An 18,619-nucleotide genomic window follows, 5' to 3' on the forward strand; every position below is an offset into this window, starting at 1 on the left:
AGTGAACAGCATGTTTTAAAGAAATAGAAGAAACTATTCAGGCTTGGTGAGTGTGAGAGGAAGTTAAGTGTGTGTGTGTGTGTGTGTGTGTGTGTGTGTGTGTGTGTGTGTGTGTGTGTATGTGTGTTGGTAGTCAGCATGTTGTGGGTAACTAGTGTTCATCACTCACAGCAGAGACACAGCAGGACACTTCATTCTGAACTCATCAACTACAGTTTAGACACTCTCTGCACCAAAGAGCTGTTTCTCCACCAGCTTCTCATCCACCCTGTGAGGTAAGAACCACTGGAGCTCCTCTAAATCTCACTGATAAAGATTTCAATTGTGAAGCTCTAAAATGGGTGTAATAATGCAGGGTAGACACTGAGCAGTCAGGCAGAACTCTGAATAGCTGGCCTTGTATATTCTTGTATATTTGCACGGCTCAATTTCCTGTAATGTGTCTGTGTGATACTGTGTTAGGAGTGGGCAATATGACAATATTTTGTCATTATCATGATAATTTATGTCTCCCTATGCTTTTCTGGGCATATCATGGATACCACCGGCCTTAAAGAACACTGAACAACTGCATACTTTATAATTAGGAAATTAAGAGGTTAAAACGTCAGGATCAAAACCACTGTAAAGAAATCTGAAAAAAAAGATTTTTGTCCGCAAGAAACCATTACGCATCATACCACTACCATTCTCCTTTAAAATGATTTGACTACATAGCTCAGATATGTTGATGTAATGAATAAAATGAAGTTGGTAAATATCTTTATTATTTTTGATTTATTTAATATCTGCTAGGTAGCCACAAGGGGTGTGATACTGATTTTTCAATAAATAACATATTTACTCTTACATGTTCTTACATAATATTTATTATTACTACTTTTTCTTGTATTCATGTATCAATGCAGTAGCAGTACTTTTACTTATATATGAATATTTAGTATCCTTTCATCAACTGCCAGTGATGCTGTAGCAGATCTGTAATGGAGGATCTTTAGCTTGTGATGCATTGTGGGCCACAGAGGTCACAGCTATCATTTGGGTCATTTGGTAACTTTGGTTTTGTCTTTTTAGACAAAGTACAGCATGCATAGTTATCATTATATATCCATCTGCATTAATCGCTTCTTTTACAGTTTTTATAATTTCTTAGGCACGATTTTGAAAACAGGGCTCATTTTATCTAAAGACTACCCACACTTTACACAGCCACACACACACAAGCAGCAGAACACCTCAGATTGGATGCAAAATGAAACACTTCATTCAAAACTATACAATAATTTATAAAAACACAATTTTGTCACCGTATGGCGCACAAAGAGTTCTTACGATCTGATTCTGTTTGAACCAGTTACACACTGCAGTGCTTAATCTAAAACACCTTAGACATGTCTGCTTTCCTACTCATATAGTCTGGGTTTGATTTTATTCATAGATATTGTTGGAGTAAAATGTATGAATAACCAAACACTACACACAGGACAAGAACTACAGTGTTGGGCATCTGTGAAAAAGTAGTGTGTTCCATTACAATATATTAAAAACTAACATATTTAGAATACATTTAGAACGCATATTGATACAGAACACGGGGAAAACATGGTCATTTTTATTTCTCTTTCTTTTTTTTCCCATTGTTTCTTGCTGTCACTTGTTGGCCGGTTTTTCCTGTAATCTTCGTGCAAAATCACTTAGAATTGAAATGAAGACAAATTCTTAACATTCATTTGTCTTTTTTTTTCTTAACACCTGCTTTAGTCTAGTGCTCCCACAATCCCCTGAGCACCAGTCCAGGAGTCCTTATCACTTGCAAACATATCCACTACTGAGGAGATTATTAGTTTGATCATCTCTCAAAAGAGCTCAGTAACACTGAGATTAATAACTGATCACATTGATTTATCAGTCTACTCAGGCTTTAGCAGAGCTCAGTAACACTGAGATTAATAACTGATCACATTGATTTATCAGTCTACTCAGGCTTTAGCAGAGCTCAGTAACACTGAGATTAATAACTGATCATCACATTGATTTATCAGTCTACTCAGGCTTTAGCAGAGCTCAGTAACACTGAGATTAATAACTGACCACATTGATTTATCAGTCTACTCAGGCTTTAGCAGAGCTCAGTAACGCTGAGATTAATAACTGACCACATTGATTTATCAGTCTACTCAGGCTTTATCAGAGCTCAGTAACGCTGAGATTAATAACTAAATCTTCACTTTGATTTATCGGTCTGGATTTAGCCAGAATGACTTGAGGTCCTCTTAAGGGTTCATCTAAGGAGCATGTTTGCGACATGCAGTGCACTGATTTAAGAACAAGCATGAATGGTGTTTCTTTTGAAGATTTGAATTTTTTTTACTCAAAGTATTCTAAAAGGATTTTGCTAAAAAAAATAAAGAGTATTCTGTATTCAGAATACAGCCTTTACAAAATGTAACATGGACTGAATACAGATACTTTGTCTTTATGTTACTCTAATATGTATTCCAGTACATCTCAACGCTGCACACTGATGAATATTTTATTCCTCTCCTCATTGTAACATCAATCAACACATCCATGCATTTCCAAAGGTTGCATTTTGCTCTGAAATTCAGAACAGAACTAAATTCCAAATAAAATATGTTGCATAAACACAGCAAAACATTTGTGGAGACAAAAATGAAAGCATGAATAAAAAAACTCACCTATCACCTTTTTACAGTGCTTATACTTGATAGGTGAGTTTACAATTAAGCACCCAAGTGTCTGTGCACCTGATGGCCATGCTAGATCAGTTGTTTCACAGGTGTGGTATTTTGTCAGTGGCTTAAATAGCAAAGAAGTGACGTCATGTTAGATTTCTGCATGTAATGTAGTCAAGTGTGTTTAGTGGCCTGTAAAACAGTGTAGTGTGTGTAGTGTTTTGCTAAAAGTGTGAGTCTGAGAATGAGCTTATAGTGCTGCAGATCTGAGCTGAGGTTTTGCCCCTAAAGGGTCAGGTTTTACTAACTGTGTGTTATTTCTTAATTTAGCGCATAAGCAATCGTAAAAAAACTGTAAAATCATGATGTTCAGTGAACAGTATGATGTGATTTTGGACTCTGGATGAAACACGACTGCCTGTGGCAGGTTTGGTTTAGAACAGAACACTTTAGAGGGATTGTGTTTCTGGAGGTCTCTAAATAGAAATTTAATTTAATGAATTAATTCTGTAGACAGACTGCACTGCACTGCCTTCTCTCTAACTTTATTTATTTATTTTATTCTTTTATATTGTTGTGTGTGCTTTTTTCCACAGACATTAGTGGTTTTAAGATTTAAGTAAAAAAGTCACTTGACTTGAAGCCAGAAGAAAATGTTATTGCTCAAATGTTGCTGTTTGATGGCTCAGGAGACATTATAGTGCTTCTCCTGAAATTCCTAAGATGAAATAGCATAAGACAGAAAGGAGAGATGAGAGAGAGGAGAAATGAAGGAGAGATGGGAGTTTAGTTGCAGATGAACATGAGTGTGAGACTTCATTGAGATCTCCACTCAAAGATGGATCATGGTCTCGGAAGACCCCTGTGCACAGATGCCTTTGGAGGCCCTCCTACCCCCACATTCTGTCAACAAAGCAAAAATGACAAAAGAATTTGCACCTGTGAAATGACTTCAAAGGGCTCATATTGGAAAATTGGATTTCCTCAGTTTTTTGCAGTAAAAGTGTTTGATGTAAAATGTAAACACTGTAAAGGTTTCAAAATGTACCATTCACTCACCAGACCACCCAGCCTATATATGGACACTAAGCTGTACAACAGTCTGTTTTGAATTCATTGTCTGAAAAAACAGGTCATTTGCATATAATTTCATTTGCTATGCAGTCTACAGCAGCTTAGCCCCACCCACTCTCATTGTCCAGCCTGGAGTGTTTTATGAAGTCCAATACAGGACAGCCGATCCAAACAGATGGTGTTTACATGTATCAGTCTTAAAGGCACAGTTACAAGAACAGCCTGTTTAATTCTGAGGGATGAAGAGAGGTTGGAAAACAATCAAATTAAAAATTAATTTTGACTGTTTTTGATACTTAAGGCCACTCAAACATCTTTAAAGGACCTCACAGAAAAAAAAAAAATAATTACAAGAAAAATAGTGATCATGGACTCTCTGATATGCTGCCCATGTTTGTTTAAGTGTGCTTTGTACAGTGCTGGAAAAACGTAATCTACCCAGAATTATTGAGTAATTATAGGCAATAACCTATAAATTCATGAACAGTTATATTTCTGCACATTTTGGTGTTTTGGGGGGTTTAATTATTTTATATATAGTGGCAGAGTTTGGGCGTTTACATGTAAGGGCTATTCATTCAACAATCAAAAAATACCAGATCTACCCTACAGCTGGTTGTTGGTTGTTTTTATGTATCTGTGCTTTGCCTGGCAAAGTTTTCTGGTAATAGTTTTGATGTTTTGATATAATTTTTTTTATATATGTTTTTGCAGTGTTTTGGCAGCTGTTTTGGTATATGTGCCAAGCTGTGTGTTTCTGCAGAGATGGGTGAGGAGGATTTAGACAAAAGTGAACTTGGCACTGAAAAATGCTTCTTATTGAATGTAAAAACTGCTACAGTGAATTCTCCCCATTTCTTACTAAATAATTGACTACCCACAAACTTACTACAGGGTAGGAGGTGACTAGTAATCTTGACTGAGGTAACAGACCATTAGCGTTAGTCTGTTTATCTTAAAGATTTTAGACTGACTTTCTCTCTTGATGAAAACCTTAAGCTGCATGTTACCTACCATTGATTTTTCTGTGGTTCATTCTAATCCAGTAATAGTAAAAGCTGTGGATCTCTGAGAAACTGAGAAACTTCACTGAAAACAACTTAAAATGTTTGGATACTGCGCAGTGCATTCTGATGTACAATGGCCTTTAAAGATGATGTGTGTCGTTACAAGAACGTCTGCAGTAAAAGTCAACAATAGAAAATCTGCTTTATTTTTCCACGTAAGGTGTAGAGATGAGATTCTACCTCTGAAAACTGTTCAGTGTACCTTTTTACTGTTTTTTGTGAGCCATTGAGAAAAATATTTACAAAACTAGTTAACATACTTGTTTTCCTCTTTCTCTCTTCTGCAGGTGATTTTTCTCCTTTATAAAGATGAAGGTAGCCAAGAAATTTGCAGTCTTTTATTGTCTCTTTCGAGGTTTGTGTGTCATTTAATTTTTAGCTTACATAAAACTGTGAAACTTGTGATGTTTTCTGCATATTTAAGGTGAAATGTGTGGTTTGTTCATTAGTGTGTTTTCTGTAATGTTTATTCAGGTTTAATAGTTCTACTTACTTATAAATGATATGTTGAGTATTCAGAGTGTGACCTGGTGTGTTTGTGTAGTAATGGTGCTTTGTGTGTGTGTTTGTGTGTGTGTGTGTGTGTGTGTGTGTGTGTGTGTGTGTGTGTATGTGTGTGTGTGTGTGTGTGTGTTTGTGTTTGTGTGTGTGTGTTCCAGTTGCTCTGTGCATCGATTCCTTCAGCATCACTCTGCCACAGAGTGTAGACGCTGTGGGAGGACTCTGCGTTTTCGTACCCTGCACTTTTACAATTGAGGCCAGGTTTGATACAGACCTCCAGGGAGATCCTAAAGGAATATGGCGTAAAGATGGCACTACGGAAGATCAGACAGTCTTTGACTCCACAACACCTAAAGACAACAAGATTAAAGGGAATATAACAGGAGATCTCAGAATGAAGGACTGCACCACCATCTTCAACAGTGTCAATAAGGCTGACAGTGGGAGATATTACTTCAGAATAGAGTCAGGAGAACTGAAATACACTTACAGAACTGCATCTGTTTATATAAATGTCAGTGGTGAGTGATACAGTGAAGTCGGTGTACAGTGTGATTGACCTTCTGAGATAATAATAATAATGTATTTGAAATATACCTGTGGTACTTCTGTAATATGACACTCTAACACTCCTCATCTGTGTGTCTCAGACTCACTCAGTGTCCCCAAACCCACACTGAGTCTGTACAGAGATCAGATGGAGGTGCAGGATCGGAGGGTGTTGGAGGGCAGCTCTGTGAGTTTATTCTGCTCTGCTTTTCCTCTGTGTCCTACTGTACTGCCCACATTATCATGGAGCCCCCTGCCCACTAACATCAGGCAGGAGCAGAACCAAAACACCAGCTTCACCTCCTCTCAGCTGAACTTCATCACTACTCACCTTCATCATGAACTCAGATTCAACTGCACTGCCACCTACCAGCTGGAGAACAATGACATCAAAACAACCCAGAGCTCTCTTGTTTTACGAGTCCTGTGTAAGATGGGTTACGAACATTTTACTCAATAGTTTCTGCATTAAAGTCTCATGTTCTAATAGTTTTGTGGTGTCCTAAATCTATTCAATCTTGTGGAGTTAAGCTGACATGTAATACTACATACTATTGCTTTGTTCTTCTCTCAGACGGCCCTAAGAACACATCAGTGTCAGTGTCTCCATCTGGTCCAGTGATGTTGGGCAGTTCAGTGATTTTGAACTGCAGCAGTGATGGAAACCCAGCAGTGAACTACACCTGGTACAGAGAGAATGGAGAGCAGATAGAGACCGGACCCTCTCTCACCATCAACAAGACTGAAGATACACACAGTGGTTTATACTACTGTAGAGCTCAGAACCAACATGGAGCTCAAAACTCATCTGTACAGCTGGACATTCAGTGTGAGTACAAAGCTGGAATAATATTTTTACTAATTTTCTTTTATTGTGTTCATAACACACACATAATAAATTCAGAATATCTACCACCATCACTTGTGAAACTAACAACATTCTGACTTGCGATTGGACGATAGTTTCAAGGCTAACAGACCTACGGGATATCTGTAAGCAGAATGTTTAACTAGCATTTCATTTGCTAACAGTCATTAATGACAGAATTTGCACTTTTGAAAGTTTTTTTTGGTTTTCTGTTTCATTTTTACTGATTCTAATGGCTTATTTCATTGTATTTTGCTGCTTGGTGCATGTGGATCCTCATCTGTTCTCCAAATATTGTGCACTTTAGAACAGCTCTGCTTGCACTGTCTGTGTCAGATCTCTGACGTGTTATCACCAGGGCCAAAACTAAAGACAAGATGTTCTGCGTCGCTCTCATCACACAGAAATCATTTTTAAATTCAAAATATTTTCATTAATCATGATATAAATGAATATTATGAGCAGATCTTTTTTTGACATCCAGTACAAAGCTGGAACAATATATTTACTAATTTCTTTTATTGTTTATTTTTCTGTCATCATTACACACACATTTTAATACATTCACAATATCTACCACCATCACTTGTGAAACTAATAACTGCCCAGGTTTTGGTCACCATCAACATTTACAGTTCTTTTGCTATTTATGTATGAGGTCAGAGTGTTTGCACTCCTGAAGCCTCTCTCTGTCCTTTTGTCTGGAGAAACAACCTCAGTTTGTGTTGAAGAGTTGTAAGTGAGACTGACTGTGTCCTCCTCCATCAGACCTCATCCAGCAAATCTGTACTCAGATTCTCCAGACTGTCCAGTGCAGATCTTAGAACATTTTCTGCAAATACCCACTGTACTGACCAACCTAACAGGGTTTAGTTTCTGTCTTCCTAATTAAAAACCTCAAATACAAAAAAGTTGAAACAGTAGACAGTGGAATGCAAATAAAAACAGAATGCAGTTTTTACTATAAATCCACATTGATCTGTATTTAAACAAAATGAGTACAAAGGCAAGATGTTCAATGTTGGACCTAAATTGTAACATGGGGAACTGAAGACTAAGAAAATGCTGCTAGAATGTTCAAAAAACATCTTTGACAGGTTATGCAATCATGCTTGTATATAATAGAAGAATCCAGGAAAGGTCTAGTCATTTATGAGCAAGGATTGATTGAGACTCGCTACTTTGCCCAAAGTTTTATTACACACTTCTACAACCTAAGAATAGCTCAACCCGTTTGCACTGAAGTCCCTTTAGGTCAGGGGTTCTCATCCTTTTCCACCTCAACAGCAGCTTGTGCTGAGAGTCTGTAAAGAGTGTCAGAGAGCCAGCTCTACTGAGGAATTCCCTTGTTCGATCACAAAGCGCGTTTCCATCAGCAGTGAGCTGAACAGCGTTCAGTTTGAAGCGGACCGAGACCCGTAGGTTTCTGCCAGACCAGTTCAGCTGTTTGTTGCAGACCCGAATATGGGTGGAGTGTTCACACATGTCAAAACGGAGCAAACTAAAGGAAAAGGTGTGATAAGTCCTCACCAAACAGAGCATCCTGAGAAACTTCTCTATCTCTGGTTTGCTGTTTGCATTGTGTGCCTGCGGCTGTGTTGTCTCAGACTGATGACATTTAGTTAGCCACTACTGCGACAATTTTATTTGTACCATTAATATTTATATTATTTATACTATGAAAACATTTAATAATTAAAAATCTATAAAAGAATTAAGTTAATCGTTTTTCCACTTAACAAAAGCTTATTGTTTTTATGACTTGCAGTGATGTTACCAGCCCGAATTACTGCCTCCCTCTGAGTTCAGGCCCATGGACCACTAGAGGGTGCTTCACGGCCCACTGGTGGTACATCATAATAAGCTTTGGTATGCAATAAGCCAGGGATTTAAAGGGGTTAAATATACTTTGTTTTTTACACCCTGTCTAAGACTTTTATGTCTGTACACATTTTAGCTCAGTTTCAGCTTCTGGTGTGTTTTAAGTGAACTTCCAGCTGCCCGTTCTTTTTCACTCTATTGGGCGCAAGAGGCACATCACATTTGAGTTGCTGAGCAGGGCAGTTCTACAGATAATCTTTATCAAAACAGATAAACAGTCAAATCAGCCACTTTATAAAAGTATAATTATTAAAAGAGCAGGTACATTGGTTTACCCTCGACAACATTCTGACTTGCGATTGGACGATAGTTTCAAGCCTGACAGACCTACAGGATATCTGTATGCAGAATGTTTAACTAGCATTTCATTTGCTAACAGTCATTAATGACTGTTGTATTCATTGTATTTTGCTGCTTGGTGCATGTGGATCCTCATCTGTTCTCCAAATATTGTGCACTTTAGAACAGCTCTGCTTGCACTGTCTGTGTCAGAACTCTGACATGTTATCACCAGGGCCAAAACTAAAGACAAGATGTTCTGCGTCGCTCTCATCACACAGAAATCATTTTTAAATTCAAAATATTTTCATTAATCATGATATAAATGAATATTATGAGCAGATCTTTTTTTGACATCCCAATGTTTAATCCATGTTGACACCAGGAGATATATATAGGGGCTGTAATAGTACCCATGGCATAGGTACCTTGAACATCTGCCAACTGGCACCTTGTACATTAAGACTGAAGGATAAATACCCATTTTGGAGCAACATATGCTGCTTTCTAGACAACGTGTTTTTAGGTACATCAATGATTATTTCAACATGACCAAACAAAGCCACATTCTGCACGTGTTACAACCAGTGTCATCAGTGTAATCAGAGAATTCAGATACTAGACTGGCCTGCCTGCAGTCCAGAACTGTCTCCCACTGAAAAAAATGTTCGCATGTTGAAGCACAAAGTACAACAATGATGTATGTACATATGTATAGTAGTGCAGCTTAAGACTTGAAGGAAATGTCAAAAAACTATTAAAACTAGATCAGTTGGTGTCTTCAGTCCCTTAGAGTTGTTAAAAGGAAAGGTGATATAAGACAGTGGTAAACATGCCACTGTCCCAAAACATAAATAAATAAACAAAAACGTTTATAAGGTAAAACATCAAGCATTTTGTATTGGTTTCATTTTCATACAGGTAAAAAAATGGAACTGAGTTTTGTGCATATTGTTTTGTATTTCTCTTCTCGCAGATGCTGCCAGGAACACGTCAGTGTCAGCTTCTCCTTCTGGTCCAGTGATGTTGGGCAGTTCAGTGACTTTAAACTGCAGCAGTGATGGAAACCCAGCAGTGAACTACACCTGGTACAGAGAGAATGGAGAGCAGATAGAGACCGGACCCTCTCTCACCATCAACAAGACTGATGATACACACAGTGGTTTATACTACTGTAGAGCTCAGAACCAACATGGAGCTCAAAACTCATCTGTGCAGCTGGACATTCAGTGTGAGTACAGTGCTACAGCTGCTTGTGGGAAATTGTGAAGTATTGTGGTGTCTGCCATGGGCTGCGCGGCCAGTTTGGCCAAGCAAAGTTGCTCTCAGGATTATTGTTATTGTTGTTGCTTCTTCATAGTATTTGGTGTTTTTGTGATTGAGGAGGATCTTCTGTCTTGTCCTCCCATATTAACCCCTCCCCATGCTTCATGTTGGGTTAGAGCTGGCTGGGCATTTAACTGCCTTTGTGCCTGTTAAGAAAGAAACAAGAATTTGCAGGTATGCACAGTGTCTGCATTTTCTTCTGTGTCAACATGACAGTTTTATATTTTCATAATTTTACAGCTGCTTTGAACCATGAGAACATTTAAGCTGTACAGAACAGAAAATGATGAGAATATTCCTCAGATAGTATGTCTATTTTCCTTCAGCTGAGACAGTGGGATATAATTTGTTGTGTAAAAAGTAAAAGGGAATAAAACAATATGAAAAGTGAAACAAAACACCATGAGAGTGAATTGCAGGAACAGCTATGAGGTGAACTCGTGTTCTCTCGTCTCCCAGTTAACAAAAAAGTGAGAGCAAAACACAACTATTTATTAGCCTACATCAACAGAAACGGCAACGGGCAACAGTTTTTACAAACTGCAGCTCGGAAAAGAAAACTGCATCGAGTGTAAACATGTGTTCATATGTCCATGCATGAAATTAGACTAGCGCTTTGCAGCAGTAAACTCTAGAGGCCAGTCCAGTGCAGACAGTATATCGCTGCTGTCTGAACAAAACCTTGTATCTCCAAAACTTTACAGGAGAAGGAAAAACATGCTTTACTTTTAATGTAAGTCAATGGAACCAGACGTTTTTTCCAAGTCATTTTGGGCTGTTTCTTTTGGTCCAATCATCATGAAATTTACACACAATGTAAAGGGAAACAAGTATTTTCAAATTATGTCAAAAACTGAAAAATCGAGAAATAAGGTTTTGTTCCAAAAACAGTGATATGGGTGTGAAATACTATTTATACTATGGCTTAGTTGAATACTTGGTTATTACTTCCTGAGAGATGTGCATCCATATTAATCCACATAATCAACATTTTGAATTCATTAATTAATCGATAGTCAATGTCAATCCATTGATTTCCATTTTCCATTAGTCCGGAGTTGTAACTAAACTTTGACTGAGAGACTGGATAATCACTGTCTTGTTTTCAAAACTGTGTGCATCTATGAATTAATATGAATGCACATCTCTCAGGAAGTAATAACCATCAAGTATTCAGCCAAACCATAGTATAAATATACTTTTATATATGTATACAAGGAAATCTGGGGGAGCCAGATTGAATGGGCTGATGAAAAAATCAATAACACTATTATCTATAATATTTCAAGTGTTATGTTTAGGTTTGTCAGTACAGGAGTAAATATTGATTGACTGATAAACATTGTTTGTTTATACCTCATTCTGTTCTGTATAAGTCTACATACTCTTAGAGTGACATATATGAGAAGAGTTCATTTGCAAAAACAGGTATTAATAGAGATTCATAAATTCATAAATCATATACATTCAAATGCATTCCAGGTTGTATCATTCAAACTGCTATTTGGCCGTTTTGATTAAGTTGAAACAAATCAACAAAATATAGGTCACTTTTAAATTTAAATTTTGTTTTTAGCTAAACAGAAATAATAATTTCATGTTAAACAGACTGTCAGAGTTAAACAAGCCATGCCATGGATATAAGTGCAGTTTTTAACATTCTTTAACATAAAACCAGTAGATAAAGTGATGAAAAATGCAACAAAACCAGTCCATTAATGGTCAATATTAAACATTTGTAAAATTGTGCCTTGGAAAATCCTAAGGCTGAATCTCAAATGGCTCACTGCTCCCTATATAGTGCACAATGTACATTATGAAATTTTGGCTTTTACACCCAAATCTTGCACTTTATGTCCAGTATGGAATTGTGCACACATGGCTGAATCCAGAGTGGTTCTTTGTTAGACACACTGGGCCATTTGAGATCCTGCTTGAGAACAGCACTGGTGTTTGACCATGTCTGCTTTAAAATGTGATCTTGCGATGCCTTGACAATGGAAAATAATGGCTTTTGTGACAAAACTTATTTAGAGTTCAGAATGCACTTTGTATATCTATATCTATACACACACACACACACACACACACACACATATATATATATATATATACATATATACACACACACGCACTTTACTCAGTATTTTCACAGCACAATACTGAGTGAAATATAATCAAGCTAGACAAGTGAAGTCATCAAGTTTCTAGTTTCCCCACTGTTTGACAATGTCTATTACAGTCTACAGTCTGATCTGATATATCACAGGAAGGTTGTGAAGGAAGTTCAGACCTAGTCATCGTGAAAGAGCGATTAGTACTTTGTGGCAGTGTTTAGAATAACTTTTAGTCATAAGCGGTACTTTGCACCGGCACAGACATTAGCATGAAGTTTCTGATCTTGGGCAAGACAAGAAAACTCCTCAAGAGACAATGCAGAAGCTTTTAGAGGAAGCAAGAATGAAATAAGACACCTCATGCTCCTCTGGCCTCCACTGGGTATTCACTGAAGAACATTTAGAAAGAAACAGAAAACACTGAAGTCTCGATATACTGAGCCTTCAGACCCATTTTTCCAGTGTGTTCTGTATGAAACAGGTGCACAAGCATAAATGAGCTGTTTGTGGGCCGTATGCATGAAAAAAATGCAAATATGCTTCATATTCATTTAAGGCATGATCAAACCAAAGGTGGTCTAAAAACTTATAAGAGCACTTGATTGCATATTGTGCTGTATTTACTACATTGATTTTCCACCGCCTTTTGAAACCAGATGTAAATTTGCGTTAGGGTCTCAAAAGACATATTTAGAGACTTTCCTTAACAATGACAGCAGACACAGTGATTGGATGGAGGAATAAGCCTCAAACTTGTGCTGAAAGAATATTTACCTTGACAGTAACACTGCTTAAACTCTCTGGACCAGATGTTTGTATATGAGAAGACATGGCACAAAATATGCTGTGATGTGGCTGCAAAATGCATGCACAGTCCTCGTTGTCATTTCACAAATTTGGAGTAAAATAACACACCTGTAGAATGTTTTGATAAAAAAGACTTTTTCATCTCTAGCTTTCTCTTCATCACTGAACTTTTAATTTATGTTTTGTCTCGAGCTTGTTGATGGCACCATTATTTCACTGTTCCTTTTAAATGCTGTGCCTCAGCCAGTGTGCAGGGCTACATGCAGTTTGCGTGATAAGCAGTTTTTGTAAATCAATGTAAGCAACCAGACTCAACAACCTGACAAGGAACAACTGTTGCCAACCAAGGCCAACTGATGATCAAAGCTATCAAAGTGTCAATTAAAATACACACTTTATGCATGTACCATAATTTTGTGATAAAAAGTTAAAAAAAAAGAGTATGAGCATCAGTGTACTGCTTGTTTAGAAATTTGGATATTCAAACAGCAAAATGACCATCACACACCGATAATCACCAATGGCCTGACAGCGTCCAACAGGTGTGTCAGGGTCCTTAAATTCCAGCATATTGTTAGCAAATATTGAGGTGCACCAAGATATAAATTGCACTGCACGTAAACATATTCATATGAACACCTGGCCCTTTGCATTTACTGTTCAGGGAATTCCACAATCTCCTCATCGTATGTGATGTTGTTAGAACTAGAGAAATGCACAGCATAGACGGTCTGGTGAATTTAATTTTCTTCTCTCTCTCTCTCTCTCTCTCTCTCTCTCTCTCTCTCAGATGCTCCTCAGATCTCTCTCTCCTTCCACTGTAACAGCAGCAGTAAAGGTGGGATCATGTGTGTCTGTGAGGTTCATGGACGTCCTGTTCCTAAACTGGAGTGGCGTCTGTCTGGACAACCTGTCCCACCCCCTGAGAACTCATCTGTCAGGGAGGAGTCTGTGGGCCACACGGGCCTGAGGAGTTTCATCTACATCCATCAATCACTTGCAGACACGCCCACCCTGCAGTGTATCAGCGCCAACAGTCTGGGCAGCACTTCTCAGCTGTTCTACGCTGTGGCTACTCATCACTGCTCACCTGCAGGTTAGAAACACTGCTTTGCTTAAACATGATGCTGATTGGCTATAGGCTTCCATTCCTTGTTAACTCCAGTGCTAAATGTGAAGTTGAAAACTTCATACACAAATCTTGGCTGATCAACCACACTGTCAAAAAAAGGATTCTCGGCAGGTACATTTCTGTTCATCAAGGAACAAATAATGTAAACATACCCTAAAAGGTACAACAATGGTCGTAAGGTCCAGTTTTGGATACCTTAATTAGCAAATTATAAGGTGGACTAAGTGTATTGAAAATGAAATCATAGATAATATCAATAACCTGGCTACTTTTTTACTGAACTACCAAACCTGCTGATTATAGACGGATAGAGGGCGTTCTAAGTAATTTACCCAAATGACAAAATAAACTCCTTAAGGGTAGTTTAAAATTGGATTTTTCCCTTTTGCAACAGTGATGCAGCACATGCACAGTTTGCCCATATGCAGATACTTTTGAGAGTATAACTGTTGAGAAAGAACTTCAGTTGCCCTTTCCATCTCTTGTCTTTTTGTGCAACATCAAACAGTACATTTAAGCCTGTGTTTTCTAGCACGTGCCTTCTTGTTCTTCTGTTTTCTCACTTGAAAATTGCTCTGTGTTTTAAATAGTTTCTCAGCTCTTAAACCACAAAAAGGAAGTGAAATTAAATGTAAGTGTTGAGGCTTTGTTTTGTGGCCAAAGAGCCTTTATCTAGTAAGATCTGCAGATATGCTGTCCAAAGACTTCTGTCTCAACAGTAATTTAACGCCTTAAAAGGTCAGGACCCACCAGCAGGCCAAAGGTTTTATCATGCACTTCTATAACCTAAAAATAGATTAGCCAGTTTGCATTTCTACAAGTCACTGTAGTTACTGAATATTAACCCTTAGTATGTAATAAGCCTGGAATTTTAAGGGTTAACAAATTTCTCATTATTATTATATTTGCATGATGCACTGCATGTATGCATTATTTCACATCTTTCCTTTCCACTTGCGTAGCCTAAGAAAATCTAGAAAGTTGTGACGGAACCACTTTGCTTTGGATAACTGTTACCTAGCTTGTTAGGTTTGACACATTAAGACAAAAAAATGCCTGTTTTTACTTGTTCCGTATGTTACTGAACTGTGTATTAACCAAGTCAACCTCTGCTTAAATTACATTTTTTTAACTTTTTATCATCACTGTAGATCATTTCCAGATTCCCTCTGTGCTGGTTGGTGCTGCTGCTGGAGCTTCTGCAGTGATGATCCTGTGTTCCATATTTTTGTGCAGAAGGTGTGTCCATAATATACACACTACTAGACCTCAAGAGCAGTAAAGTCTGTCTAAAAGATTGACTGACATTTAGTAGATGTAGAATTAGTTTACATGTGAATAGGAGTGGAAAATACTCAAGTGATTGTACTTTAGATTGTACAGTAGATTTCTGAATTTCTGCAACTGTAGTTACTTGAATGTTAGTGTCTTGCTTATATTGCAAGTGTAGTGGCGCAACCGTCTAAGCGTTGGCCCTATCATCAGGAGATCGCGAGTTCGATCCCTGGTGATGCTACAGCCGTCCGTAGCCGGGAGTCCGAGAGAGCACAATTGGCCTCGCTCTCTCTGGGTGGGTAGGATGGCCCCTCCTTCTCCCCCCCATCACTCAGCGCAGGCGTCTGTTAGCTGACGTAACAGATCTGGCGGTTGGCGCTTTCCTCCGAGCGCGTTCGGCTGTCCAGTGACGTTGCGTGAGCGGCAGTTCGAAAAGAAGCGGTGGCGCTTCACAGGTCTCGGAGGAAGCCTGTGTTAGCCTTCGCCCTCCTAGTGTTGATGGTATTGTGTGATTGGGGGAGTCCTAACTAGCGGGTGGAATTGGAGACGACTAAATTGGGGAGAAAAATCGGGTAAAAATTAGTGTAGTTATTTTATTCTGTATAAATCAGTGTATTTACAAAAACTGAAAAACTGTTTCTTTACAACAGTGCAAGTATGGTGGAGATGCACTGCGATCTGATGACTGATAAGAAAATAAATTATTTTTCAGGAGAGTGCATCACAAACTTCCACAAGAAGAATCTGCAGGACTCATTTTAAATGATAGGGTTAGTGGGAAATTCCATCCCCTACACACACAGACACACACACACACACACACACACACACATACATTGTCCATTAGCAGTATCAGGATAAGGTTTTATTAGTCAGGTGTGTTTGCATATACAAAAATAAGTCTCCGGTTATACATAACAAAAAAAAAGTATTATATATATATGTAGGGTTCTGCCACTATTATACAGTAACATTGTCATTTATATCTGAGTTCTAACACACTTATACCGTCTTGTCCACACAGCCAATGGACCATTGGCTGACTGAACACAGCATGCTTGCTAGAGAAGCTCTTTTTGGCTGATGAAGCTGTCTGAGTTTAGTGTTGAACCAGGGCTTGTCATTATTGTATTTGAGTCCTGGTGGGAACACAGACGTCCTTGCAGGAACTGAAAACGTGAAATATACATTTTCTAGACAGTATTTTTGCCTTATTTCTCCACTTCTTCACAGTACTGACCATAGGTTTAGCAGACTTCAGCTTCTGCCTGTTAGTTGGAAGAAGGTAAACAGTGAACACTAACCAACGCTCTTACTTCATTACAATGCGGGCATAATTATTTAAATTGGCTTGTTGTTAGGATTATTTCAAAATAAGCAAAATTATCTACTGATAAAAAGACGTTTCACTAGATAAAATAACTGGCATGATATCACTTTTGCAAAAAAATGATTTGCTGTCAATCCCACAGGCTGTTTGTCAGGATGAGCAGGAGGAGGAGTCTGTATATGCCAACAAAAACATATTATCACCCAACCTGGACATTCTCCACTACTCCACCATCTACTTCCCAAATGCTGAAAAAGCGTCAGGCGAAATCAGGGGTCTTTCCTCTCTTACGCCTGATTACGCCGCCATCCATCACAGCTCGAGAGAAGACCCTGAGAGAGAGACCACAGAGGCAGAAAACTCAGCTGCCACTGAGGAAGAACAAACCAAACCGGAGACGGTGAGTGGAGAAGAGATCATCCAGCCCACAAACGAGGAGGAGGCAACATATGGAAACATCGTCCATCACAAGACCCCTGAGTCAGATTTGGACCCTGGTGTGGAAAAAGAGCAATCAGAGACAAAACCAACAGATCCAGAGCAGCTCACAGATGTAGATGGAGCTGAAGGTGTTTATGCACAAGTTGAACATCAGAAACCAGAACACGGTGTCAGAGAGATAAACGCATGAGGCGGCCTGGCTTGCATTTAGGTAAAATTTAGGTAAAAGCAAAATGGTAGCACTTCATATGAAGGTTACCTACATAGAGACTTCATAACACATGCATAAGCACTGATTAACATATTTATAAAGCCATACTTGAGTATTTATTAACAGCATATGCCAGTCTTTGCAAGGGAGCATAATAAGTTTTATGAAGTAAATCACATTGTGTTGACATACGTGGCCTTAAAATAGAGTGACAAACATTTATTCCATTTACGGTTGTATGCAAAACTTTGGGTGCCTACATCTGTGTATCACTGTTATGAAGCTTCATTCTCAAGTAATGTTCCCTTAATGGAAGAGGACTAGTTAGGAGCTCCATATATCACTTCTATATATTTCTACTTGAGTTTAAATACAATGTACAGTTTCTATCCAGACGACCTGTGTGGCTGCAGACATCAGAAACATTAGTTGTTTATATCTGCAGCTGCACAGGTCTCCTTAATAGAAACTAGAATACTTTTGTGTTTTAGCTAAAGTAGGAATATAGAACTGATATTTGCTGTTCTCAAATAGGCTTCTGCCTTGTGGAGACAGTAGTCTGGTGATTTAAATGTTTATGGACATGTTATGAAGTGTTTATGTAATATGTTATGAATGTGTTACATACACACCCTTTATATAAAATGCACACAAACATTTCAAGTTATGATTACAGAACTTTTTAAAAGTTTTTTTAAACGATTGCTCCACTGTTGAAGATGGACCGGAAATTTTTACACATTTTTTAGGTGAATCATGTGAAGAAGTGGCAAGAACTGTAAAAAACCAAGGTGGCACCAAAAACACAAGAATGAAAAAGCTACTTAAGGAGGATGATGACCTTTCTGAGCAGGTGGGCAGTAAGAAATGTTGACAGGACCTTAACTTATATAGCTAGCATTGATTTGTGGCATATTCAATGTCAACACTGAAGATGAAAATTCTCAGATTTTAAAAAAAGTTAAATCCATGCTGTACAACTCGGGTTATGTACTGACAGATTACTGTATGGTAGCTATATTTTATGATGTCAGTCAACCTAAAATCAGAATGAAACTTTTTTAT

General features: G+C 38.2%; 1 protein-coding gene across 1 annotated transcript; it reads left to right on the forward strand.

Moving 5' to 3' along the window:
• The first annotated feature begins 206 nt into the window (after nucleotides 1-206).
• Nucleotides 207-14,266, forward strand: LOC118811185 (B-cell receptor CD22-like). The gene is made up of 7 exons (XM_036575349.1): nucleotides 207-275; nucleotides 5,125-5,192; nucleotides 5,497-5,859; nucleotides 5,989-6,315; nucleotides 6,462-6,716; nucleotides 9,892-10,146; nucleotides 13,956-14,266. Exons 2-7 carry the CDS (start codon nucleotides 5,147-5,149, stop codon nucleotides 14,264-14,266), a joined length of 1,557 nt encoding a protein of 518 aa, XP_036431242.1. The 5' UTR covers nucleotides 207-275; nucleotides 5,125-5,146.
• The last annotated feature ends 4,353 nt before the right edge of the window (nucleotides 14,267-18,619 follow it).

The sequence above is a fragment of the Colossoma macropomum genome, unplaced genomic scaffold (assembly GCF_904425465.1).
Source record: "Colossoma macropomum unplaced genomic scaffold, Colossoma_macropomum, whole genome shotgun sequence".
Classification (NCBI taxonomy): Eukaryota; Metazoa; Chordata; class Actinopteri; order Characiformes; family Serrasalmidae; genus Colossoma; species Colossoma macropomum.

What these genes read in the sequence shown, in the direction of transcription:
- LOC118811185 (XM_036575349.1), top strand. Translation starts at nt 5,147, where the DNA reads ATGAAGGTAGCCAAGAAATTTGCAGTCTTTTATTGTCTCTTTCGAG. An exon ending in CTTTTATTGTCTCTTTCGAG is followed by an intron (nt 5,193 to 5,496) that starts GTTTGTGTGTCA and finishes TGTGTGTTCCAG; the next exon opens with TTGCTCTGTGCATCGATTCC. An exon ending in TGTACAGCTGGACATTCAGT is followed by an intron (nt 6,717 to 9,891) that starts GTGAGTACAAAG and finishes CTCTTCTCGCAG; the next exon opens with ATGCTGCCAGGAACACGTCA.